Below are 24,845 nucleotides of genomic sequence, written 5' to 3'. Positions count from 1 at the left end.
CTCCTTGGTTTTGCACATTTTTGACATTTCTCAAAATGTGCAAAATGGAGCTCCTTGGTTTTGCACATTTTTGACATTTCTCAAAATGTGCAAAATGGACCCCCCTTGTTTTGCACATTTTGAGAAATGCTAAAAATGTTCGAAATTGCTCACATTGAGCTAGCCATAACCATGGTCTAACCATATCCCATATAACAAAATATGCTTAGAATCTCTCCCCCCTACTTATTTTACAAACAAACAACGGGCATTACCATAGATGGACGTGATCAATTGCATCTCGAAGACGGATGGTCTCCCCGATGCGCCTCTGGTAGACCACACGCAGTATTACCAGCCCACCAGCAGGTACTACGTGAATGGGTAAGTTCATTCATCTTGACTCGAGAATTACTTGACCTTCCCAGTCCGCAGGTCCACAAATACATGAAACAAATGCACACTAAGGTCCTCTCTCGTGTGCCCCCTCCTTTTCCCCGCTTCTCTGATTAACTAACGGAACTCCCACAGCCCACGACCTCATCACGATCGGCGAAACACCTTTCACACATGAGGCATCCGAGCTCGCCACGTATGTCCTTCCGCGGAACCGTGAGCTCAACATGGTCTTTCAATTCGAGCTCATGGACATTGACTCTCTCTGAATCCCTGCTCCTCAGGAAACCTTGGATGCTCAGGGAGCTCAAGGCAATTGTTGGTCGCTGGCAGCAGTTCATGCACGATGATGGGTTTTGGAATGCGTGAGTTCCGAGTGATATCGGGCCGAAGATGAATCAATGAAATACTGATGTTTTGTGTAGTTTGGCGCCATCAAAGGATTAACATTGAGAACTATGACCAGGCGCGGTCAGTGTCGCGCTTTGGGAATGACTCGGTGGAGTGGCCCGCAGTCTCCGCCAAGATGCTCGCCATCTTTGAGGTTCATAAATATGTCAAATTCAAGGATTATTAGCCGTCTGAGCTCAGACACGGGATTTCTACTTTTCTTGGTCCATGGAATAGTCACATCGTGCCCCACCCGAACGACTCAGACAAATGATGACACAGTGGATGCGGCAGAACTATTGCATTGAAAGCTATTTGAGTTTCCATAGATCGTGCGCACATCTTCTGCTACCAGTCTTCATGTTCAAATAGCTGACAGACGGTAAGTTTTGCAAGTGTGGAATGTGGTCTATCAGCTGCCGGGTACAGATCTAGACACACCGCTCATGTACTACCTGGGCGAGCAGATAACGACCTGTTGAAGTGAATTGAATACTGACTAATGGTTATCTCTTCGCGATACCAGGATGAATCATCGCTGACAAGTCATGTACAGTAGATATGCTCATAATGCAATATGAACATATCTAGTAAACTGTACACCAGTACACATATAGTGCATACTTAGGCTCGTAACTAGTCTGACTATGTGTCAATTTGATTGACGTAGTCAGACTCAGGGAACCAGACTACACGATGATATCGCATCGTTGAAGCAACATGCGTAGCCGTGGGAACTACATTATAAGTACTTCCAATCATACAGGCGGGCGTAACCACTACTATATCATGGACCAACCGTACCAACAGCATGTTCGACTACTCTTGGCCCTTCAAGCTTTCAAGCTTCAAGCCTTTTGTCGTCCTCGTCATGCAAGGAACATCCGTGTAGTGTTGCTATCGAGTCGAATCGAGGTGGGAAATTGCAGTAATTTGACACAGCTCGGCACTAATAAGAGTTGTAACGAATTGCGCCCCATTTAACTCGCGAATTGGTAATGAGTTCGGCCCAATGACTACTAGTAGTCATTGAGCTTGCCTTGGGCATGAGTTCCCTCGCAAGTACTTTCTCCTTCAACTGTTTTACATAAATCAGCCTAAGTCTCGCGTGGCAAAGCACCGGAAACTAGTGTTATATTACCAGTTACCGTCTTCCTTCTAAACTCTCATACCCTCTCTTCAGTACTTAGTATGGTCACCATCAGCACAAACAGTGATATCTATTTTCCATTTCCACGAGGCATGATGGAGGATGGTCCTCAGTACAGTGAGGATGGCTCTGGCCTATACCCACCCATCTTTGGGACTCAATTTCCTCAGCCGCACGGAGACAGTACGTCCTATCAAAACTCGCTTTTTCAAAACAACATTAATCATCATTATATTGTTCACAATCAAGTCCACTATCATCAAAATCAACTAGATGTACAATGTGCAGCCGGCATCCCAGCCTCTCAGTTCGATTACACTAATATCAACATCCACCTGCACCCTCACCTTCTCGAAAATCCTCAGCACCATGATTCATATCAGTATGAATTTCCTTTTTCACAAAGAAATGACCTTGGCCTTGGTGTACCACCCCATGCCTGCCTTAACACCTACCTTCCGCCCCCTCCAGCTAATGGCGGCATCGTCAATTTGTTCTATGAAGGCCCCCCAAACCGAATATATTCTCTCAAGGACTTGCGCCTACAATATTACTCCTCGGGTGGTGGCTCAGCACAACCCCCTGTGATACAAACTCCGGAGAGCACTCGATCCTCTATTCCAACGTCAGAGTCTCAATCAACCCCTCACCCACAGCCAACAGCATCTACATCCCGGGATCAGCCTCCCAGGGATATTTCGAATCGAGTGATAGCTTGTCAGCAATGGTACGTTCATTCTTATCCTTATTTCAGGCTATTCATTCACGTGCTTGCTAAGTCGTAGGAGGAAGATTCGATGTGATTCCACAAGACCAATTTGCCATAATTGCGTGAGCCGCTCTGATAAATGCCAATACGATGCGGCACTTAAACGGCGAGGGCCTGATAAAAGGCCAGGCACTCGCCGGCGCTCATGTAAGAAACGTCCGACTGGTGGCTCATCCCCTCCTTCCCTTCCATCCAAGCGGAAATGCACTTCGGTCAGAAATGGCGACTTCGACCTTCTGCAGGAATCTTGTGAATTTCCCAATGTCCCCACTTTGCAGCCTACTCTATTTTCATGTCAGGCTGGGGTGGGGTGCTAAGAACATGACATGGTGGGCGGGCAGGCAGTGGGCGGGCAGGCGGGCAGCAGGGGTTGTCAGGTATGCAGGGTCAGCCACCTCCCAGTTTGTAATCAAACTCTGCTCAAATCTAGCTGGGCAGTGGCTGGCACACCGCCAGACTGGACCCAGACACAACCCCCATCTACTAAGTTTAGATGTATTCATCTACTTCACACAATATCTCCCATAGTTTGCGGTCCTGTTTTCTTAAGTTTCGCACGTGCTAGTTTGCTTTGTCTCTTCCCTCGAGCTTACGATTCTCGTTGGCATCTGCTGGTAAACACTGCTCATTATTTCTGTAGATTTTACAGTCTATGGGAACTCAGATACTCGGTGTTCATTGGTCGTGCAGATGTCTTTTGCTGGGACCGGCATCATCTCTCATACTTGGCGTTCGAGAATATTAGTAGCCGACTCCAACGCAGAAACCAGATTGTCTTCTAAGAGCGTGTACATGTATCAATAGTAGTGGTACATCATTCTCGGAAATAGTTACGGGATCGATACTTGTGAATATGTACAGACGATAGCAATACGACCTAGAACTACACACCGATGTGAACAAAAGCCATCCTCTGCTCGAGCAGCACTTTCGTCTTCACAGCGTGCATAGCACAGTTGAGTGCCCAGGCTGCCTTCGTACAGTCCATGACACCACCATCTTTCAAATCTCCAAGCATATGCGTGTAGAAAGCTTCAACGACGTGTTTTGCGATGGCATCGTCAACCTCCCACAGCGTGCCAACGACGCTCTTGAACCCTGAAAACTGGAGACCAGCTGCAAGGTGAACCACTTCCTCGGATGTCTTTTCATCGCCGATGGCAGTATGACAAGCAGATAGGAACGCAAACTCAGCCTGCGGAATGTCTCTCTCCACAATATCGAGCAGCGTCAAATGTTCGTCTCTCATAACAAAATGCGAGTTGTCAGGCTGCATAGAGTCCTGTTTTCCATGACAAGCAAGGTGCACCCATGTGTTCTGCTGTAAAGTTGAGAGTGCACCTGCTCGTGTGGCTGCGTCGCCAGAAATAGTGGTGGAGTTGGCAGTTGTGGGAACGAGCTTACGGACAAGCTCGAGCTCGCTGTCGATAGCCAATAGCGCCTTGCCTTTCCCTGCGCCCGGTTGACCTTGTCCAATCGCCACAAAGGACGGAGGCACGCGCTTCTTCATCCACTGTCTAGATCTGATTAGAGCTGAAAGTGTCGGCATGTAAGAACAGATGTAGATATCTTCCAGGCATGGCTCCTTGCCAGAACAATCTGCCTTTGTTTGGAACGGGTGAGCTGCATGGAGAGGAATGGACGTGAAATCTGCAGTTGGACATAACCGGATTCGAGAGCGGTGTTTTAGTTTGAGGACGTGCTCGAGTAGGTTGACGATGGGTAACATGATCTCGTCCCATGTTATCCGCAGGAGTACTATTAGATCCGTCCTTGACTCCGCTGGGCTCATTCGAGATGCGTCTCGTATTGCCCTGGCGAAGCGATCCTTGAGAATCTTCAGATCTGCGAGAGCGATGGATGGGAAAGGAACATGATGGGGGCCTCCTGATGTCGGGACAATGATGGCGCTGCACGAGTTCTGGCTGGCGATGAGGATGATAATTGGGCCTTGGCGTGCTGCCACTTGCAGGTCTTCGCACGAAGGTGGGAGCAAAAACTGCGAGAACGCCCGAAGATCACGTGTCTCAGCTACCACAGCTTCCCATTGCTTTGTGAGTCTCCTATACTCTGTTGCTGCCTGATCAGCAACAGCTCTGTTAGTTCTGGCTATAGAACCCCGAGCATCGGACAGGTGCGTGCTAAGATTTAAAAACTTGCGAGCTAGTTCGGGATTCCTAGACTTGAGGTCTTCGAGTGGTGTCCTGAGCCGCAATACCAGTGACCACTGCTGGCCACGGCCCTGCTCCACGAGCTCGACTGCCCGTCGTAGATTGTCACGACATATGGCACACGAGGCTGCATCTACAGGAAGTGATCGCGCACCACGAAAAGCGGCCGCAAGCTCGCGCCGTGAGATGATCGACGATTGCGTCATCATATGGCTGTCAAACAACTCAATTTAGCACATTTGGTATGCTTCTAGGGCAGATTCATTTTGATATACCTCTACTTGGCGAGCCCAGTCAATAGCATTTATGATGCGTTCCGGAAATATTTGAGTAGGATGCCTTGATGCCAGTCGGAAGTTCTCCACTGCGAGCGATAAATCAACAGGGTCGCGCAGAATCTGATAACGAGACACATAGGCCACCTGCAGCCGCATGTAGCTGAAATACCTGTCCGGGTGAAGTGAAGACAGAGCTGCCAATGACTCTTGGCAAAGAGTAATGGCCTCCTCGACATCTTCATTATCCCGAGTCTGCATGAAACGAGAGCTGAACGCTGAACTCATATTTTGAAGAGTCACATAGCGCTCTGGATCAAGCTGCGTTGACCGGAGACTTTAGTGATATAAATTGATGGTCTCATTAAGGTCCTCGCTGGCATGTGATATGCCATGTTCCTGTTGGAGCGCGAGGGCAAGGTGGTTAAGAGCGTTGTCACGAAGTGGATGCCCAGCTAGACGCAATGACAGTGCCTCGCGATGGAGGGTGATAGCTCGAGTGAGGTCTACAACATTGCGACGTTTGGTAAAGCGGGCGACAAGGGCGCTCCCTAAGTTGTCTAATGAGGAATCACGAGATTCGTCCTCAATAGGGCACAGGTGCAGGGATTCTTCATAAAAAGAGATGGCATCATTAAGGTCATTAAGTTTCCTTGGTGATCGAAGCGGAATGCGAGTGAGACAACCAAGTTGTTCAGATATGACGGTCAGCATGTCCCTCGGGGCTCAGAGACATGGCTTCACGACGAAGTTGTATGCATCATCGATGTTGCCGTGCTGATCAAAATGTGCTTCAACTGCTTGTGCGAGATTGTAGCGAGCTGTGAGACGGAGTTGAATCAGCTGATGGCCAAGAGGACAGAGCTCGAGGACAACTCGTCGAAGGTGGATGCCTTCACCGGATGCGTCTATTGGAAGATTGTTGCATTTGACGATCACATTATCGATACTAATTTTCCTTGCCACGACGCTACGAAGGTACGTGCCACCTGAACAGAGAAGCAGGAGCTTATGATAGAGGTAGGTGGTTTCGCAGATGTCTGCAACAGTACTTGTCTTATGATAATGCCAATTCAGCGCTCTGGTGAGATTGTATAGGACAAATTGACTTACAAGCTGTCGAGGATCAGCAATTTCTTCGGTCAGCATGGCTCGGGGACGGCGGAGGATAAATGCACTCACGTTCTGCCAACATATCGTAATTACATTTGGTGAGGAAGACTCGAACTTGAGGAAAGAATAATGTACTCACTCCCTGTGAACAGATGAACGACGACAGTAGTTAGTGGTGCGTGGACTCCATGAAGGAAGGTCCGTCTCATCCAACGTCCTCGTGTTTGCTGTGGCACAGCCTCATTGCTGAGTAGACGAAGCACACAGGTCGGCGACCACACCTGTGACTCTCATGTACCTGTAAGCTCAGGCTTACCATGTGACAGACGCACCTTGCTGACTCGTTGCTGATTGGACACTGCGTCTTGTTTATCAGATGTTATATAGGATCCTGCCTTCATACTGTTTCTCCACCATATCAGTAAGCGTATCAAGGAACTCTTCGTCGGCGTAGTCCTCGAAGGTGAATCTATGCGGCACAAGACTCGGAAGACTTGGATTATGACTGAAGAATTTCTCGATCTGACGGCTGTAGCCGGCAAGGATGAAAACAAGGCTTCCAACGCGGTTCTCCATCTCTGCTAACAGGAAGTCCAGAATATCGGTACTAGACCCGCCCTATGCGCTAACTTGCTGATAGGCCTCATCAATGAATATGGCACCATCGCCGACTTTCATAACATCCTCGATGAGCTTCTTTGCACCACCGACGCCATCATGTGCCAGGCTGCTCTTGTGGTTTCCTTGAATGTGTTTCCTAGAAGTACTGGTATTGATTTGAGAAACTGGGCATATAGCCTTGCAACCGTTTTTCCTGTAGAAATTTTTAAATTGGCATAAGAAAATCACACGAAGAAGGGTTCCTACCTGTCCCTGGATTTCTCATGAGGGCAATGCAGGTGTTCCTTGACGTTTCATCAAGTCTAGCTTCTCCTAACTTGCGACTTTACTCCTTCCAGTCCAGTCATCGCCATAATACTATCAATCGCGTTATTTTACTCACCCAAGAGCCTCTTCTGCGATTCCCAGTCGTCATGAGCAGCAGACCTCTCTTTTGGCTACCAGGAGGTTGCGAAGGAGTCGATGAGGGATCTGAGGATTGCTGTGAGGGAGAATCATGCGTTTGCACTGCCGTCTTTCAAGAAACTTGCTGTTTTCTGCGCGCGGACTTTTGCCTCTTGGATCTCTCGTTTCTTCTGCTTGAGCATAGCCTCTCTTTGCTTCGCAGTATTGGCATCTGCAATAAATGTAACACGTAGAACAGATAAGAAGGAATGCAATGAGCAAAACCGCGGACGGACGAATAGTCATCATACATGGGAGGTCCGCTATAGTCCCGGTCCGCTCTTTTCATCACATCAATTATTACCTTACGAGCCTTTATTGTATATCTATCTTGTCAAACTAGAACAAGCTAACATGATCAGAGTCACGGTGAACCTCCAAAAAAGTCGTAAGTGCATGCATGGTATTTGATATCGAGAAATGACGGATGTTCTTGGGAGCGTGCTGCGAGGGCGCGTCCTCTGCGACAGAAACCGGACTCATGTTTTGAAGTTGGATTGTTTGAAGGCGAGGTCTGTTCAATGTTGAGAGGAGTATCTGGAGAATCCGCGGAGACCACATTTTCTTGGTATATCTTTGGGACCGAATTTACCGCACATTGATCAATCAAATATTGTTTGATCAAGCACACAATTTGATGTGAGTAAACCAAAGTCTGATGGAGATTGAGATGGACTTGGCATTGCAAGGTTCATGATGGCGATGGCAGTGAAGTGCACTGATGGAAAACGGACCAAATGATGTGATCCCCGCTGTGGCGGCACTAGCTTCTATTCCACGCAGCAAGGCAAATTCAAACATGCACATTCATAAGTGCAAATTGCGTTGGTGATATCATCGCGTCATCCAATATTTCCTAAGTGCTGTCGTGACTTACCTTTCAATATTGGAGTTAGATTCGTTGACCTGCGGAGACGCGTGTTCGAAGTGTCACCTCCTTGCGGAATCAGATATCATGATGTTGAACGTCGCCAATTAAAGGTGACTGTTGCTATTTCGCGCGCGCGCGGTCACCATACATAAAATAAGCAACACGAATCTGCTGCGTAAAGGCCCTCTCTCCTCAGGGATTTCTACTCCCGTTGTATGACAGCTAAGAGCCCGAGACCTCCGAGAAGTGCGTATTTAAGTTGCGGGAAATCATTCTATGTAGTATGATCAGCTTGATTGGGCATGAACAAGATATGCATGCTTACCATGGCAATCGTCACGTAGCCAATGTACGGAAGAAACCTGGGGATGAAGTGTGAGTGAAGTAGATGCGTGGTTAGAAGATTGAGTGGGAAATAGACGTATCAGGCTGCGCAAGTTTTGCCTCGAAACAGGAAGGATAAAAATGTGAAGAACACATACCCGCGAGCTTTGCCAATGATGTGTCTTCGGTCGAGCCATTCAAGGCCCCGGTAGAGGTCAATGTCATCGACATGATTGTTGTCGCCTTTCGTGAGCATCAATTGATGTTCCCCGGGAGGTGGTTTGAGTTTGACTAGTCTGGGGCGGAGTATAGTTGTAGCTAGTCATCGGATTTCATCGACTTGACCCCCCACAACAAACCACGTACGGCATGCTGAAGATACTCACCTGTTGTTGACGATGCGGTTCTCCGTAGAATTGTCAAATGGGATGAAAACATCCTGGGTCTCCAAGACGCGGTGCACGATGGTTATTTCGGCGCCAGGGATCCTGTATACTGTTATATCACCTGTATGGTAGCGTTGGCCTGGGGGGTTGGTAAGAAAAAGAAGATCGCCACGGTAAAACGCCGGTTCCATTGAGCCACTGTAAATCTAATATGCGGGATCCAGTTTAGCGTGGGGAGAAATGGAGGTCTCAGGTTGAATACCTGATTGAGCGAGGATGCTACACACCTGAGGACAACGACAATTGGAGATTCTGTGTTCAGAATCAGGCCAAGGCCTTTCCATAGCATAAGGCCAGATGTAATGACAGAGGCGAAGTTGAGAATTTGGAGCAGAAACTGAAGGAATAGAGAATGATAGAAGCATATGGGGTCACATCAAGGACACGTCGGCATAAATGAAACAAGAAAAGTCAGTATTCTGCAGAGTGATTAAAAACGCTAGGACGCACGTGTCGGAATCCTAGTCGACGGAACGTCTTGAGCTCATCTGAGAACATCAGGAATAGAAAATGGAGGAAACGACTGGACGAATGATAACTTTATGGTGGACGACTCGTAACTGGTCTTTACTTAGTACTACGTACGTCTGAGATATTAAGGTGCTAGGTGGTTGGCTTGTCTGTGGTTATATAAGCTGGTCACGGTAGGTGATACTTACATAATGTAAAATGATACTTGATGCACGCCGCTCCGAGGTCATATTTAGGACACCTTACGACTATGATGATCAGTACAAATGTTAACGGTTCACACTAGTGCCAGCCAATATTTGTACACATCGGCCGCGTCTGTTTGTGTGAACTCAGGACAAACGATAGCCTTTGCAATTGGGTTCTGAACATCGATGAAATGGGGATGACAACTAGAACACGAGGATAATGACACAGGTAAGCTTGACATACATTGATAATTAAACGCACACCATCACCTCCACAACCATGCTGTAACACAAACAGTACAAGTCTTCGTAACCTCCTTCCTCCCGCGCCGCCTTCGCACCAACGCTGAATACACGATCCAAACAGATCTCAACCTGCGCTCAACACCACTCTCGTCCAACGATACAAACACTCTCATCGCCATAGAGTCCTCCGTTTGTATTAATTGACAAGATATTGCTGCGAGAAGCCAATACGTGGTAAGCGTCAGTAACGAGAGTATAATTGAGTAAGTTGGCTCAGTCCAGTGACACCACATACAACATCATCATTCGCCCCTTCGTCGTATTAGTGCAAATACATCAAATATCAGCTGTTCTGCACGCTAAAGCTGTATGTAGCTTTGCACGAAGTTCCTCGATTTCGGCCTGTGTCAAATTGGTACGGATGAGCATCATCAACAAACGAAGCCGATAGCTCACCTGTGCTTGGTGCTCTCGTTGCATCTGCAAAGTCATACCATCTGGCATCAACCAACGAAGACCATATTCGCCAATACGTAAAAACTCACCATTGCTTCACGAAGTTGAGCATTTTCGACTTCCTGTTAGATTGGCACAGACAAGTTCCATCAACGAACAAAGACTATATTCGCTGATAAGTAATAGCTCACCATTGCTTCACGAATGTGGGCATTTTCGACTTCCTGTCAAATTGACACAGACAAGTTCTATCAACAAACGATGTGTGTGTGTGTGTTGAGAAAAGCCTACCTGTGCTCGGAGACGCTCAGTTTCTTCTTCAAGTCGTCGAATCTGCAAAGACCAAGACCATGAACAAACAAAGATTATATTTGCAAAAAATAGCTCACCGGAGCTGCCCGGCGGAGTATTTCGCCCTGGAGTATGTCCAACGTGTTCTGCCACTCCAGCTCATAAGCCGCAACTACAGCCTTGAAACCCTGATCTGACAATCCTACTGCGATCCCACGGTAGCGACAGCGTGCATTATGGTTGTTGCACAATTCTTGATTATTGGGGAAAATTTTTGCCAAGCTCATCCAGGAGGTGTGCGAGAACCAGTAGCACTGCTCTCCATACAAGTGATATGAGGGGGCTTGTCGATGTACTAGAGACAGTACAACAGATATTTGAAGCGCTGAAGGTGCAGGGTCCAGGAACCGTAGAGTACAAAGTGTGTTGTATCGCGGGAATCTGTCATTAAGGAATGACGCTGCATTACGAGGCGGACCAAGAAGGTACACATGGTCAAGTGCATTGGTTTCAAATGAAGATGGAGAGAGTAGTTCTGACTGTGCGGAGCTACAGTTTTGTCGTGGGTGGACAGTGCGATCCGCACATACTACAGCCTCAGCTGAAGAGCTGCTCCAGTGTCGGAAATAGAACACAAGAAATTCGTGTTCGGCACCTTCTGCACATTTACAATATTCGATTCGATTAAGAGGACATGACTGGTAACGATTTTCAAGATCTTCAACTGATTTCGCCATCCATGAGGACCACTCTCTCACTGACATAGTAGGCGTAATGATACTCTGCGGGAGTTGGAACCGTAGACAAATGAGATCAGGAGGAGGCTCTGACATGAATGGACGAAAGAGTGTAGCGAGCCAACGGCTGGTGAATGAGCGGCCTTGTTTTAAAGACATGAAGGGTTTGGGCACTCCGGCATTGGACACGATTCTGTGATCAGATTTGCTTTGTCATCAGTCAAAAGCTGTGCCTCCTTGGTACATTTGATAGCGATCGAGAATTGGTATAGCCAGGACTAGTACTTACAGCGGCCTATCTCGGTCTGCGCTCAGCGCTCAAATTCAAACTCCATCTGATACATATGCGGGTACCTCAGCGCTTTGGCGACATATGTCATAGGTATCTTAAGGTACCGGTTTTCAACAAGCCAGGGGTACGGATCATCCTGAGCAGCCCTGTCCCCAAATCCTGCGGCAAAATCACTTCTAATATGTGGTGACAAGCATGACCAGATAACGACGAGCAGAGGAGAGTAGCGAACGAATGAGTGACAGGGTGATGGACAACGGGACAAAAGGGACATGCTGGCAGTGCAAGCACCTGTTCTTGTAATACTCATACATTATATACTGTAGCACAACGAAAAGTCTCATACATGAACCATTGCCATAACAAGGCCCAGTACTTTGGGTCATACATTAAGACCCTTGTCCCCCCAGTACTTCGAGTCATGCATTAAGTCATACATTAAGACCCTTGTTCCCCCAGTACTTTGAGTCATGCATTAAGTCATACATTAAGGCCCTTGTCCCCCCAGTACTTCGAGTCATACATTAAGTCATACATTAAGGCCCTTCTTCCCCTAGTACTTCGAGTTTGTCACACAGGGTTCACATGCTGGCTTCTTCGAAGATGCACATCAGATGTATCGATTGATTGCTCATCAAATAACAAAATGTAATCATACTACTCATCATCACCCTCTAAAGGAGGACCTTCCAATGATGGCATTTGATCGTCGGCCATTTCAGTGTTGATTTCAGGGACCGGGTCAAGCTCGGAGACGACGGCGGAGAGAGCATCCCTCCAAAGCGTCGAGAAACGTATTACCAGACCCTCCTGAACAGATATTTGGCGCTGTGCATAAGCAAAGCTCCCTTCTCGGTCAGCATCCTTAGTAAACGACCTCGCAGTACCTCGTCCGTTCCATTGAGCCATTTCCCAGCGGAAAAATGCCAGTACTCTTTGCATCTCTTCAATCAGCAAAGCAAACTCTTCTGACCATCGGGATGCTCGCGCTCTGGCCTTGCACCATTCGACCCGTAAACCTGACAGTCCCATGATTAGAGACATTCTGACGATAATGCAAGGAGCAACTTACAATCTTGAAGACCCGCGTCATTGTTGTGCAAGACACCAGGTGCCTTCCATATCCACGGGATGTCACGTCTTCCCTCTGATTGCCCTGCAGACCCTGCATCACCCATAGGTCTCATATCCGCTACATTTAACAGCCGAAATGTATCTCTCCAACCTACCATACCTAGCCGGTCTCCAAGGTTATCAAGCGCCACACGAGCAGCTTCATATTTGAGTCGGCTGCCACATTTTTTCGCCTCTGCGAGGTCAAGAGCACTGCGTGCATGGGTACTGGCTCGCTGGCCACGGATGTGTAGAGTCTTGAAGGTATTGAGATGAGCATGCAGGCGGACATTCTGATGAACATCGTTCAGAGCATCATCAGCCTGTGCGTATTGAAGCTGCCACTCGATTTGGCACAGCAAGAGATCACAGGGAGTTATGGCGTTGAGCTGTGATGGAAGGAAAAGAATAAAGTCCTCGGGCATTTCGTCCTGGGGGATGTCATCGCGCTGGGCGCGGATACGAAGAGAAGCAACTGTGGGCATATACAATATTTGAACTTGAGCCCAGGCATCGAGTTTGCGCTGGAGCGTGTTCGAACACATTTGAAGTTTTGCCTTCTGGTTATCAGTAGGATTTTGACTTAATGTTTTCCTGTCTGCACGTATCCGCCGCCTGCAATAAATCATTTAGTGACAAAGAAAAACAAGCGAGTTCCAAAGACGTACTGCTGGTCTTCGAGTTTGAGTCCATTTGCTATGAGCATGCTGGGTGAAATCTCAGCATGAAGGGACACATCAATTCCATCTTGTAAGTCACGTCTTTCACATTCCGCAAATTCCAAGCGAACCATGGCTTGAGTCATTGCTAGAATCACGACAGACAATTCATCAATATCAAAACACAGAAAACAAGAAACTGACACACAAACAACTCGACTTTCGAAAGGGTTTGGTTTGGTATCGTCTTCCTCCCATGCCTCTACATCAGCCTGCCACAATGCTAATGTTGATGCATCGATTGCACCTTCAAGTTCTGCAAGTTCTTCACGGTGGGCTCGGGCGGCTGCAGCAGCCTCCTTGAGTTTGTGCAGTAAAGTCCGCCCTATTAAAAACACCTTAATGAAATTCAACGAAAGAGAACAAGTCAACGCACCCAACATTGATATTTTTTTCCAGTTCCAATCACCAAAGTGATCGTCGAGCGTGTCACAACGGTTACCCAGCCCCATCTCCCTTGTACTAGTTGCAGCACGATTAATATCTGCCCAACCACATTCGGGTGCCTCTCCGTCCGTCCGACCCACCCATTTGGAGAAGTTAAACGAGAAAGTTGTTTGGCAAGACTGGATGTGAGCTTTGAGGTGGAATTTGGGAACAAAAAAGCGAACAATCTTATTTTCGTGGTCGAACTGCAGTCGCTGGGGCATCATGCTATTGCAAGACCAGAGTTTCTTATGCCACTGACAGGCGATGTCGTAAGACAAGTTAAATACAGCCAGGCCAAAGCTGACGAGGACCAAAAAGACAAGGTAATCCATGTTTATATATCTGTCCAGTAGTTAGTATAGTATCACGCTGCCTTGAAGAGTATACAATCTCTCACTTTTCTCCCTTCTGCAGGTCACCTACACTATTGGGAAGCCTCATCTCATGACGAGCGCATACAACAGATCCAACTCCCGTTGCTGCAAGTCCTCGAGATGTCTTTGTGTCTGCGGTATTCACTGCGTTGTGACCCACACAGGTGCTTCTCTGTCCCAAACTTAGATCATGCCACAAATCGGGACGAACCTCTAGGATACGTACCTCTTGCCGTTCTGTACTGCGTTCAGACAGGAACTGTTTGTAAGCATGTTCTTCCACGAAATAAGCCCTTCCTGAATTGAGACTCGGGTCGCGATCATCACTAGATATAGCCTTGCGCTTAAGCCGGAAGTTTGCATCAATCGCGAGGAACAACACATAGCGCCACCTGTTTTAAAATTAGTACTATAGCGAGCTTGCGCAGGATGCTACTTACCTAATGTCAGGTGGCGAATTCTCCCATCCGTCAGGAATATTGATTCCTGGATGTGGACATGTCGGACATTGTACAACACACCCGCCATCTGGCGTGGCTTCAATACCATTGGGATCATGGCCACGGCCAGTGTGCATAAGTTGCAATAGGTGACGCCATTCTCGCATCATTCGCATGAACACCGAGTAACGATCCTGAAAGGGCGAATCAGTCGGATTTAATGGAGGGAGCTTCACATGTTACTGTACCTTGATTGGTGAGATTCCCGTGTTGTCCGAACGCCTCGCTAAACTGTGATAGAATTCATACGCAGACACTTTCGATTCGAAGGAGAGTAAATGGAATAATTCCAGGACACTGAAGGTCGCCGCTGTTCAAGGGTCAGTTGTGGTAGCTGGAAACCACCAAGCTCGTAGAAGTTGCTTGTAGCGAATCTGTGCGGTCTCACATCCACAGAAGTCTATGCCATATGTCTTGCTGGTCTACAGGCCTACAAACGCACAAACGGAAAGATAGGTCGTAGACTCCAAGCACAAAAGTGCAAAGTACACGTATTTATCACCATCCTCTTATCTTCCCTGAAGTGTCAAACTGACTGAATGAATCTTCTATACAGGGTAAAATGTATGCCTTCTACAGCGGCCGCTAATAGAAGCTTGAGAACAAGGTCGTAGGTTCTCATATCATGGCGTGCCTAATGTCAGAGAATCAGCATCTCGCGGTGGCAAATGAGGTAAACCAATGAGTATCACTTTGTCACGCGCATGACGTGAAGGTGGAGAATGCCACTTCACGGCACCTCCCAGAGAGAGAGAAAACTGTGATGGATTCTGAAGCGCTTCGTGCTGGTCAAGAAGATGAAATCTAGCATTAGCCGGGATCCCAAAAATATTGCAGCAATAATTGCTAGGGTGGAATAAGCGAATGAAGACGATAGGGTCGCCTACTACTGGTTATGTGTCTGCTCTTGGGCCTTAAAGTGGTGATGGTCATTTTATGACTCATGCCAAGGGGAAGACTCGAGAGCTGAGATATCCAAATTTTCCTAGGGAACGCAATGCACCTTAAACACTCTGGTTGAAGTGAGATAGAGAAACTTACCTCTCATCCCCCGAAACAAGACGTCCACATGCAAAGTTTGCGAGACAGGTCGTGCCCGGGGGACGTCACGGTACTTACAATGATCAACCGTGGTTAAGTAGTCTTCTATCCTGAACAGTACTCAGATGCTTGTCGGTAGCTCCCAATCGAGATTCAAGGACTTAGTACTTATCTTTTGTACAAGCGCAAGCAATCTGTCGATAACATTTGTCCTGGGCAAAACTGATAGAAGAAAGACTAGTGACGATTCGGGTCGACCCTTCATTGTTATTCCCACAGGGTGATCAGGTGTCGTTCACGAGATTCTGTAATTATGTCAGTTAACGTTGATGCTCTCCTGGAATTCTATCAAGCTTTCAAGTTGCGCTAAATATTGTCCAAAATCCATCGTGCGATCTCCATGCTCATTCCTTCGACATAGCTTTCCTTCATCGCAGATCTTCCCGATACAAAAGGCTCATTTTACTATTCCAGAGGATGCGCCTTCTGGTTGAAAGGTGTGCAACGTTTCCGCCAGTATTATCACTGCTAATGAGGATTTTGACAGCATGAGCCGTTGCCAATGCACACACATACTACATGTACAGGCGAAATCGATGTTTGCCTTGAATTGCACCCTTGTCGAGTACATCATCGACACCTTACACTTGACGACTATGGAACACTGGTCACACAATTTGATGGTTCGATTCATCCAAATCTCATGCGATCTCGTTGAGGCGAAAATCTCGCTACTCTCTAGTGATTGTGAGCATCTCAACATGCATTTGTTTGCTTTTCTAATTCAGTTCTCTTTCCTCGCACTTGCACTTTGACTCAGCATCTATGATACACAAAAGACTTGTATACAAAATCTCGCCTGCATTATTCATACCAACTTCCGTACGAAACGACCGACTACGTCATCGGTGCTTGTTTGCGCAGGTCTCTTGTATAACAGCAGGGTTCATGCGGATTAAAAGCTCTAGGTTCGCATAAACGTTCCAATCACCGTTAATGGTATGTCGCTTTGTTTTTGCTTGGCCCAGGTGTATTTAACTTTGTTCAGAGTGATATAAAGGGAAACACAGGGGAAATCCTCTGCGCTGCCTAACACTATATCAACTCTCATTCTTTTTCTGCAGTACAGGATGTACGACTCATTACTAGGCCGATTCTTCGCGTTGCTCCACGTTTGAGAATCTTGTCCAACTCGGAAGCGAAGTATAGGACCGACGTGGGACCAGTTGTCTGATATACCTGACCCAGTATGTTCGCCCTTTAATATCTCGTATCACTGATCAGCACCGTCACAGCCCTAGTATCTTGATATCCTATCCCCGTCTGCATGGTTGTAGAAGGCAACTGATTTAGACTAGGATGAATTAGTTCTTTAACACATGCAGAGCGATTCTTCGATGGTACTTCAAGCGTTCACACGACAACGTATTAAGACACCACCATACGTTGTTCGTACAGTCTCTATCCGCCATACGTCACTGACTGTTTCCATGCGACTCCTAACTGGTGTTTGTAGCACTGTCAGGTTGCTGTTAGGTTCACTCTGTATCCCCGTAACTTGTATTGCAAGGAGCACCCATAGAAAAGGCGGAACTAACAAGATGGCTGTCCGGTCTCCATATAATTGTAAAGCGCCTAAAAGGGGTCCATCGAAGGAGAAGGATACGGTTTTCATTGTGCGGCGATAGTGTACATATCGTCAATCTGCATGACTTTCATGGCATTTTTTGCCATGGTATGGCTATCTCTGTAGTAATACATTTGTAGTCCTACCATTATGGCCCTTAAATATGTTAGTTCACCAAGAAAAATCTGGACTCCGTGTACTAGGTCATGAAAAAGTCGCAGGGGGCAGTGGAAGGTGTAGGAAGCTGCAGGAGGTAGTGGGTCGAGCATGGAAGGCAATGGGAAGGTCCAAAGCTGCCGGAGTGCTGAGAATGGATGTGATTGTGGGGAGCGGTTGGTCTCGACCGAGACTCTATTGCACACATTCATATATGCTGAAGATCGGAGATTGGTGCCAAGGTCCACTGTTGTAGGGTGTAGGGTGATGAAGAGGCAAATATATTATATTGTGAGGGTAATCGTACAGGGCGTGAACGGCAGGGCCGGGCAGCCGTGATAGCTGGTAGTAGGTGTTGGTGGATCGTGTTTGCTGTTGTGAGGTAGCGGTAGGTACTGGGCATGCGATGGCAGGCATCAACGCACGGCAAGAATGAAAGTAAGGAAGGCAGTGAATGGAAGATGATCGATGAAAGCAGGTCTCGGTTCTTAGAAAACCAGAGTGATGGGCGGTGTAAGAATAGCGAAAATTAACATACCATGCCGCCTGAAAAACTCTATTCTTCTCCTAGGCTCGGAATCCCATCTGAGGGTCATCATCGACTTCACGCCAAAACCGCCATTCTTCAAAGACAGCTTCGAGGAGGCCAAAGAAGAGACCATCTGAGCACCCCGCTGATGATTCTGCTTCATATCCATCCACGACAAGATATAACTCCCTTACCGCCTGCGGTAGTGCAAAACCAAATTGCATCTCAATTTGTGCGAGATTCTGTGGAAGAATTCAGTAGTTGAGAGTATCGCCTGGTTCTGGGTATTCCCGAGCCAGCCATAGTTTTAGGCGATTCCCAGGTATTCTCTAATGGAGGGTAAGGTGGCGGTGGAGTCATTGAGTCTACAAAGGGCGTGCGAGGAAGAGGAAGAAGTGAGGTTGATCATGAGTGAGAGCTGGAGGGTAACGGAGGTCAGATAATTGAATTAAAAACAAAGTAGGAATGAATGGACGAAGTCGGTACATGACTGTATGCAGAAATTGGGGATTGCGGTGGATATGTATATATTGGACTGAGTGGTCACTGTCGACTGTAGCACCGACAGCAATATGATACAATTAAGGGCGAAAGCAGGTGCGGAACGAACGGACGACAGCGACAATTAGTACAATGATATTTATGATAAGTATTGTTCGCTGCAATGAGAACGACTGGATCCCTACATAAGTCCATGAGATTGGGGAACATCTTCAACGCCATATGACATGAACATACCAATTTCTGGTCACTTGCATAAGATTTGCTTGCTTCCTCGATTTCGCTACCCCTGCTGTTCTCCCCGTTGCAAAAAGCTTGATGACTCTTGTGTCTAATAATACATTAGCTTGATGTCAGTGTCGGATGACTGGGTCTTAAGCCGTGACTCACTGCCTTTCTGTTGAGGAAGCGGAGCGTGCCTGGTACATCATTTTGGGAATTGTGTCGACCAGACAAGGTGTCTTCCTCGTTGAGACCGACACCGTGTTTGACTTCTCGAGCATTCAAGCTGATAAAAAATAGGAACACGGTGTTTGATGAGGCGTAAAGTAAATGGCTTACAGACCCAAGACAATATTGACGTAAACTATGACTTGTCATGAGCCTGTGTGCGAGGTAAGTGGGTGATAAAAACTCACTCCTGGGTGTAACCATCTGGACTGCTATCCAGTATGGTTTTCCCGGTGAAGCAACAAACTATACAGATGAATTATAAAGTTATGCTTATGAAGTATCCACGCACTGTGCCTAGATACACCAGCTGAATGATGCTGACCAATAGAAACATGGTTAGGCTGCAAAAAACCCGACACAGAGTAAACCTACGTGAGCCCCAGGCCACGGCTGACAAACAACACCGCAAGGTTTTCAAGCACACCCTCGGGCCTGAAGACAACAATGAGTCAGCAGTTGTTTGTGTTTCATAATATGAAACACTGACTGGAGCATGTCCAGATAATGTGCTGGACACAATGACCAATACATCATAATAAAAATGATGATGTTTGCGACTGCTGCAAATCCTTGGCTGATGCCAGCGATAATCTGCAATTCTGGGTGAGAAATCTCTGAATCAACAAAAACCCTCACTGGCATAGAAGGTAAAGCGAATGTGGATAACTGCCCATGCTGGAAGCTAAGAAATGAATGAGAATCAGCGACGGCATCCAAGATCACTCTTAGAATATTGGCTTACAATTGTCCTACTGAAACTGTACTTCTGTCAATAAGATTCAATGGAATATCATACATACTGACTCAAACCGAAAACTACTCAAAATCCACGTCAGGTAAGGTTCACACATGCGGGAAATGATACTGACCGAAGGAAATGAAGGCACAAAGGAGCTACGGCATGGTCAGTGGAATTGACTGGATTCGATTACAAAAACATACCACTACCAGGCTGATGGATCTCGAAGTGATATTCGTAAAGCTACCACAAACTATTGAGCAATGAGATAATGAAACTCGCAAAAAAACTTGGCTCACCAGTATGAAGTCGACTAGCGAAAAATCTAAGAAGGAGTAAGAAATGTCACATATCATATCTGTGATCGTTGCCTTACGACTGCGTGATCAGAGTGAGAATGGCCTAGAGTAATGCTATGAAGCACGCTGAAAGCCACTGCTAAGTATATACTCACCGAAAAAATATATTGTATCTTGATACGGCAGGCAGTGATAAGCAGCTAAGACATGCCTGCACCAAATTTACTTACGCAAAAAGCTCTAAAAGCATGGTTATGAAGCTCTGCAACACATTTCACAAAGTGACACTTACGGCGTTGGATATAGGACCTCTATGGACACGTCGAACATCGTTATCAGGTAGTGGTATGGTCTGTTCAGATGCGTTAGAGATTGGAGTTGAAATGGAGATGACGCCCATACATGTCAGATACTATGAATCTAAGTCAGGAAGGCAGACAACACATCTGAAAGTGATCATACCTAGGCTAGTTGAAGTGGTATCGAGGACACTGGATATGTGTGAGGCACAGTTCGAGTTTAAAGCTGGAATACATTACAATAGTGCCCCAACCTGCGAGAAAATGGGAATGTCAAACGTGTACTCGACAATAGGGAAGAAACCTATACCAAGAGTTTTGTCCATGCATAATCATTCGAGTACCGAGAAAAATATATGTACATCTCTGCAACGGTATGAGAGAAATTTGATGAGACAATAAAATACTCACGAAAGAAGGTCAAGCCGTATAGGAATGTCGCAAACACAAAACCCATGAAAATAATAATGAGATTCTCTACTTCAGCAGGAGAGGGGGAGCTGGGGTCACTCATCGTATCAAAGAGAGAAGAAGGATTAAGAAATATGGATGAATGAGCAGATCATTATTTCGACGCGGTGCTTATAATGTGAAGCTCAATTACATTCACATAATTACTAGGCAAATGGTTCAATTGCCAAGTGGAAGTATTATGTAAGCATATCTCATTTTTAAATTTCTGACTTTTTAACAGCTACGATATGCAACTACAAGCAACGCGGCCCACGGCCAGCATGCAGCAAATTTCAAACTCTGCATCGCCTGCCAAATATAACCAACTCCAACCAGATGGATGAAATTTGGAACACAAATCATAAATAAATAATATGAATACTGTATAGCTCATTCCGACCCTGCACGATTCCTGCCGACTCGGAAATTGTCTGCCTGCTTGGATTGAATTGACAAAATTTCCCGACGGTATCCCATTGCCCCCGCAGTTCCCACGCAGAGTTCTAGTGAGTAAATTGGCCCACCCTCAGGCTGAACGCAAGTGTTCCATTTCAGACTTGTTGTCTGCTTCTTACAATAGATTGTTCATGTTTGATTACATAATTTGATTTTGGAACGAGTTGCTCATTTCGAGCAAAGCTAGTCTTTGTTTCTCATTTAAATTTTGACTAATAGAGAGGAGACGGACCCGGATAAAGCTCCGAGTATTTATGGTGTCATGATTGCCGCAGTGTCAAGCCTGAGCACACAAAGAAGATCCATGAATATAAAGACGTGAGAGTCTCGCAGATCCAGTGTCAACTTCAGCTCACTCACTTTCTTTAATATATATCGTGTTTTCCCTTCGTGTCCCATGGTGCCTAACTCCATTCAGATTATGTGGGGGCCAGGGTTCATTGGTGAGCATTCTGGTGATTCACTTTACCTTGCAGCTGACTATAGGCCAAGGATGCATCATAGCTACAGTGTATTGACTCGCGTCACTCATGCTGTATCCAATATTGACCTGCAGAATTGTAAAGGCTCTATGGGATATCCTTTGGGCAGTATATGTTCTACCTGCGATCTTTTCCACGAGATTCAAAAACACTCAAGTTATTCGTGAGCACTACTTTTTATTTTAATAAAAAAATCAGCAATGTCATTTTTCATGACTAGATAACAACAGTCTTGTGTGTGTCCTGCCCGATCTTGAATGCATGCTAATATCATGACGATGTCAGTCTTTTTGAAACAGTTCACCAATGTGCAATGATAGGGATATATTGGTCTATCCTCATATTGTGTCGACGTAGCACATCCCTCGAGTGCACCACTAGACTCCCCTGGTAAGTCGATAGACTTATTCCTAGATCCTACACAGGCTTATCTGGAAAATAGGCAGACGCTGGCAAGTACATTTGTGTTATCATAGTGTACTTTGCAATCATCATCGACCACAAAGCTGGGAATGTTTATGTCAGTAAGTCCTCCATGTTTGGTCGTCCATGAAGTCTAGTAACAAGTTATCAGTATTTCATCGTTTTCTTTGTTCAGTGGTATGTGTCTCCCAGTCGCTGGCACTAAGGACAATACTTATTTTTTTTAACAACACAGTTTTTATGCGTACAGGGTGTGGATAAGTGAGTCCTTTAGGATTTGCCAGAGTAAGGGTCTCAATGCACTCTGTTAGTTACGGGCAACAATCACTGGATCACAGGCATAGTTGTGAGATTACGTTTTCATCATTTCTTTCGTGAAGAGTTATAACACAGATCATCAGTGCATGCTTACTACTACAACATTCGGTGAGCTCTTTTGAGCTATTGTGTCACTATCTGACGTTTGGAAACTATAGTTTGTGGCATGAGTTACATCAATCTTTTAATTCTGGTGTCACTATTCTGACATGATGTTGTTCTGATTTCTAGTCGCCAGTGGTTTGGTGTGAGTTCCTGATTTGATCATTGTACTTATACGGTCTCTCACTTAGGTGCCAAAGAGTATATACAAGAAGCCCTGAAGTCATGTTCAGCACGAAGGTCCGCCCAGTCACAGTATAGTTTTGAATAAGTCTAACGAGTACATACCTTGAATCAGTGGTCACCAATAGCGGCATTCATCAGTGCATTATGTGATTCTGTAATCACAGGATCCATATGGTTATACATGCGACCAGCACGAACAGGCAATGTTCGGTGGGTGGTCTCTCTGCTTTGCTTGTTGTCTGACTCATCTAGGATTCTATGACAGAAGGAGAAAGTCAAGAAATTATATCAATGATATGATGTGGATTTTTATCAACATGGGTTTATTTTCGTGGTATGTGCAATCTTCCATACCTGCATATATTCCATTTCACATAGTGCCTAGCATTGTTGCAATCACCGTAACTGTGGTCGTAAGTGATTGTTGTCCTTGCTTGCAAGATGAGGGATCAAGACTGTTTCAGTATATGTTTCAAGACGGTCTTATTGGACAGTTCTATACCGCTGCACCCGGAGCGGTGATAGGGAAATGTCAGTACGTTTCCTTTGTGCTATGAATGCACTAAAACTCTTGTCATAGCCTATGTGAACTCGATGATGGCAGTGTGAGTGAAATTGTTTCCGTATGCGAAGCTCACTAAGGCAGTAAATTGGTGGTCAGGCTCAATGCTCGAAAGTCCATCCGCGAACGAGAACAACTTGGCTACAATCTAACGGAGCTTCCTACAATACCTACCATACAGTGATAATTTTGTCTTGGCAGACATCAGATGTGATATTCATATACACTTATGACCTCCGTAATTCTTGGCCTACTTCACGTCTGCTTCTTGTATGGGGGATTTGCGTTGCATCTCACAATACCTCCTACGTCAACACCAATGACATCAATATTGTATGCAGACTGTTACCCCCTTGGTCTCGTTGTCATGATCCTCTTCTCGCTCGTCCCTGCTTCCATTGTGTTCGATCATCACAATGTGTTAGTCAGAGGTGTGTGTTTCCGTTTGTCTATCCCTTTCATGTGGTTCTTGTTTTGTCCCAGTTTCGTTTCGTTTGGTCTACAGCCCCATTTCATTCGCTGTTCCCTTGGTTTTTTGTCCTTCCAGTGGTTGGGTGCACAATAATGTTCATAGCACACATCTGAGGTTAGTGCTAGGTTCCTCTATTGTATACGCAGCGCTTACATTGCTTCAGCGCAAACTTAACATCCCTGTTACTGCGACACTGCTATGCAGCGGTCTTATCAGCACTTCGCTTCAAGATCAACAGCTAGCGATGAATTTGTTTACTGATCCTCACCCCAGTTTGCAAAACTTCGCAGCAGGTCTCATTCGCGAATGTCTATCAAGTGACCCCCTGATTGCTTCTCAGAGTCAGTTCACATACTCTATTGAAGTTCTTGGACAGTTGGCACAAGCTGGTGATGCTAATGAAGAGTGCGTTGTAACCAAATTTACTGGGCTCGTGTATTAACAAATCTACTAGGGTGAATCGTCTCCTGGATGACCTTCGAGTCGTTCGCAGACCCACAATGGAGGGCATGGTAGTCTGCCAGCCTTCGGTCAAGCCAGAAACCGAGCAGCTCAGGGAAAAGTTGTTTAACTGGTTCCAACAATGGGGTTCCATCTTCCAGAGGTCTCACTCTCCTGAGAAGGCTTTCGTCCCCTTCATCTCCCAGCTCACAAAGCAGGAAATTTTGAAGGTCTAAGATATTTCTTTATTCTTCTTCCGCATGTGCGCGGAGGCAAGTGTGAACAGCTGCATTGAATGCATGGCAAATGGAGAGTTCGAATATGCGTTCCAAGTTCTTGACGCGATGTCTCCAACGTTTATCAAGGAAAACTGCGACTGCGGTTATGCTAGGGTGTGACATGGGTGGACCCGGGTGGCACCCGTACCCAATCCGCGGGTGGATGGAACTTCAGAAGCCTACCCGCACCCGTGCGGGTGAGAGTACCACGGGTGCGGGTGGATCCACGGGTGGGTCCGCAGATGGTATGGGTCACCCGCGGG

At 46.3% G+C, this 24,845-nt stretch overlaps 9 protein-coding genes across 9 annotated transcripts; 3 read left to right on the top strand and 6 right to left on the bottom strand.

Moving 5' to 3' along the window:
* Positions 1 to 259: 259 nt before the first annotated feature.
* On the top strand, positions 260 to 952 carry F5891DRAFT_1202569 (uncharacterized protein; the record flags this gene model as incomplete). The annotated part of the gene is made up of 5 exons (XM_041368940.1): positions 260 to 363; positions 408 to 457; positions 511 to 571; positions 660 to 740; positions 817 to 952. 5 exons carry the CDS (start codon positions 260 to 262, stop codon positions 950 to 952), a joined length of 432 nt encoding a protein of 143 aa, XP_041216285.1.
* Positions 953 to 1,845: 893 nt separating this feature from the next.
* On the top strand, positions 1,846 to 3,075 carry F5891DRAFT_1284682 (uncharacterized protein). The gene is made up of 3 exons (XM_041370578.1): positions 1,846 to 2,098; positions 2,165 to 2,642; positions 2,701 to 3,075. Exons 1-3 carry the CDS (start codon positions 1,957 to 1,959, stop codon positions 2,999 to 3,001), a joined length of 921 nt encoding a protein of 306 aa, XP_041216284.1. The 5' UTR covers positions 1,846 to 1,956; the 3' UTR covers positions 3,002 to 3,075.
* Positions 3,076 to 3,567: 492 nt separating this feature from the next.
* F5891DRAFT_1202567 (CHAT domain-containing protein) lies at positions 3,568 to 5,418 on the bottom strand (the record flags this gene model as incomplete). The annotated part of the gene is made up of 2 exons (XM_041368939.1): positions 3,568 to 5,079; positions 5,131 to 5,418. 2 exons carry the CDS (start codon positions 5,416 to 5,418, stop codon positions 3,568 to 3,570), a joined length of 1,800 nt encoding a protein of 599 aa, XP_041216283.1.
* On the bottom strand, positions 5,298 to 6,027 carry F5891DRAFT_484230 (uncharacterized protein). The gene has a single exon (XM_041372003.1). The coding sequence runs from the start codon at positions 5,842 to 5,844 to the stop codon at positions 5,470 to 5,472; it is 375 nt and encodes a 124-aa protein (XP_041216282.1). The 5' UTR covers positions 5,845 to 6,027; the 3' UTR covers positions 5,298 to 5,469.
* A 2,354-nt stretch (positions 6,028 to 8,381) lies between these two features.
* Positions 8,382 to 9,623, bottom strand: F5891DRAFT_1158379 (uncharacterized protein; the record flags this gene model as incomplete). The annotated part of the gene is made up of 6 exons (XM_041365221.1): positions 9,400 to 9,623; positions 9,177 to 9,286; positions 8,890 to 9,087; positions 8,662 to 8,799; positions 8,505 to 8,541; positions 8,382 to 8,453 (listed from the first exon to the last, which is right to left on the bottom strand). The coding sequence occupies exons 1-6, from the start codon at positions 9,445 to 9,447 to the stop codon at positions 8,382 to 8,384; spliced, it is 603 nt and encodes a 200-aa protein (XP_041216281.1). The 5' UTR covers positions 9,448 to 9,623.
* An 88-nt stretch (positions 9,624 to 9,711) lies between these two features.
* On the bottom strand, positions 9,712 to 11,576 carry F5891DRAFT_1089770 (uncharacterized protein). The gene is made up of 7 exons (XM_041363498.1): positions 10,700 to 11,576; positions 10,602 to 10,643; positions 10,502 to 10,534; positions 10,400 to 10,432; positions 10,311 to 10,334; positions 10,150 to 10,256; positions 9,712 to 10,068 (listed from the first exon to the last, which is right to left on the bottom strand). Exons 1-6 carry the CDS (start codon positions 11,495 to 11,497, stop codon positions 10,191 to 10,193), a joined length of 996 nt encoding a protein of 331 aa, XP_041216280.1. The 5' UTR covers positions 11,498 to 11,576; the 3' UTR covers positions 9,712 to 10,068; positions 10,150 to 10,190.
* A 711-nt stretch (positions 11,577 to 12,287) lies between these two features.
* On the bottom strand, positions 12,288 to 15,528 carry F5891DRAFT_1239333 (uncharacterized protein; the record flags this gene model as incomplete). The annotated part of the gene is made up of 11 exons (XM_041369700.1): positions 15,208 to 15,528; positions 15,111 to 15,187; positions 14,954 to 15,062; positions 14,706 to 14,899; positions 14,492 to 14,657; positions 14,289 to 14,437; positions 13,839 to 14,233; positions 13,611 to 13,787; positions 13,412 to 13,550; positions 12,703 to 13,358; positions 12,288 to 12,649 (listed from the first exon to the last, which is right to left on the bottom strand). The coding sequence occupies exons 1-11, from the start codon at positions 15,268 to 15,270 to the stop codon at positions 12,288 to 12,290; spliced, it is 2,487 nt and encodes an 828-aa protein (XP_041216279.1). The 5' UTR covers positions 15,271 to 15,528.
* A 2,628-nt stretch (positions 15,529 to 18,156) lies between these two features.
* On the bottom strand, positions 18,157 to 20,923 carry F5891DRAFT_1239331 (uncharacterized protein; the record flags this gene model as incomplete). The annotated part of the gene is made up of 22 exons (XM_041369699.1): positions 18,157 to 18,360; positions 18,857 to 18,943; positions 19,010 to 19,127; positions 19,181 to 19,205; positions 19,258 to 19,315; positions 19,362 to 19,389; positions 19,445 to 19,504; positions 19,554 to 19,754; positions 19,815 to 19,830; positions 19,877 to 19,888; positions 19,942 to 19,966; positions 20,015 to 20,064; positions 20,111 to 20,136; positions 20,188 to 20,213; positions 20,266 to 20,283; positions 20,341 to 20,350; positions 20,403 to 20,462; positions 20,513 to 20,522; positions 20,573 to 20,601; positions 20,650 to 20,663; positions 20,720 to 20,775; positions 20,821 to 20,923. 22 exons carry the CDS (start codon positions 20,921 to 20,923, stop codon positions 18,157 to 18,159), a joined length of 1,236 nt encoding a protein of 411 aa, XP_041216278.1.
* A 2,697-nt stretch (positions 20,924 to 23,620) lies between these two features.
* Positions 23,621 to 24,540, top strand: F5891DRAFT_1202562 (uncharacterized protein; the record flags this gene model as incomplete). Its single annotated transcript, XM_041368938.1, has 5 exons — positions 23,621 to 23,822; positions 23,875 to 23,921; positions 23,966 to 23,977; positions 24,027 to 24,268; positions 24,318 to 24,540. The coding sequence occupies 5 exons, from the start codon at positions 23,621 to 23,623 to the stop codon at positions 24,538 to 24,540; spliced, it is 726 nt and encodes a 241-aa protein (XP_041216277.1).
* Between the last annotated feature and the right edge of the window lie 305 nt (positions 24,541 to 24,845).

This window comes from Suillus fuscotomentosus, assembly GCF_016647785.1.
Source record: "Suillus fuscotomentosus strain FC203 chromosome Unknown F5891scaffold_401, whole genome shotgun sequence".
Taxonomy (NCBI): Eukaryota; Fungi; Basidiomycota; class Agaricomycetes; order Boletales; family Suillaceae; genus Suillus; species Suillus fuscotomentosus.
The sequence above is the reverse complement of the archived record's forward strand: the minus strand, read 5'-3'. Positions and strand labels throughout refer to the sequence as shown.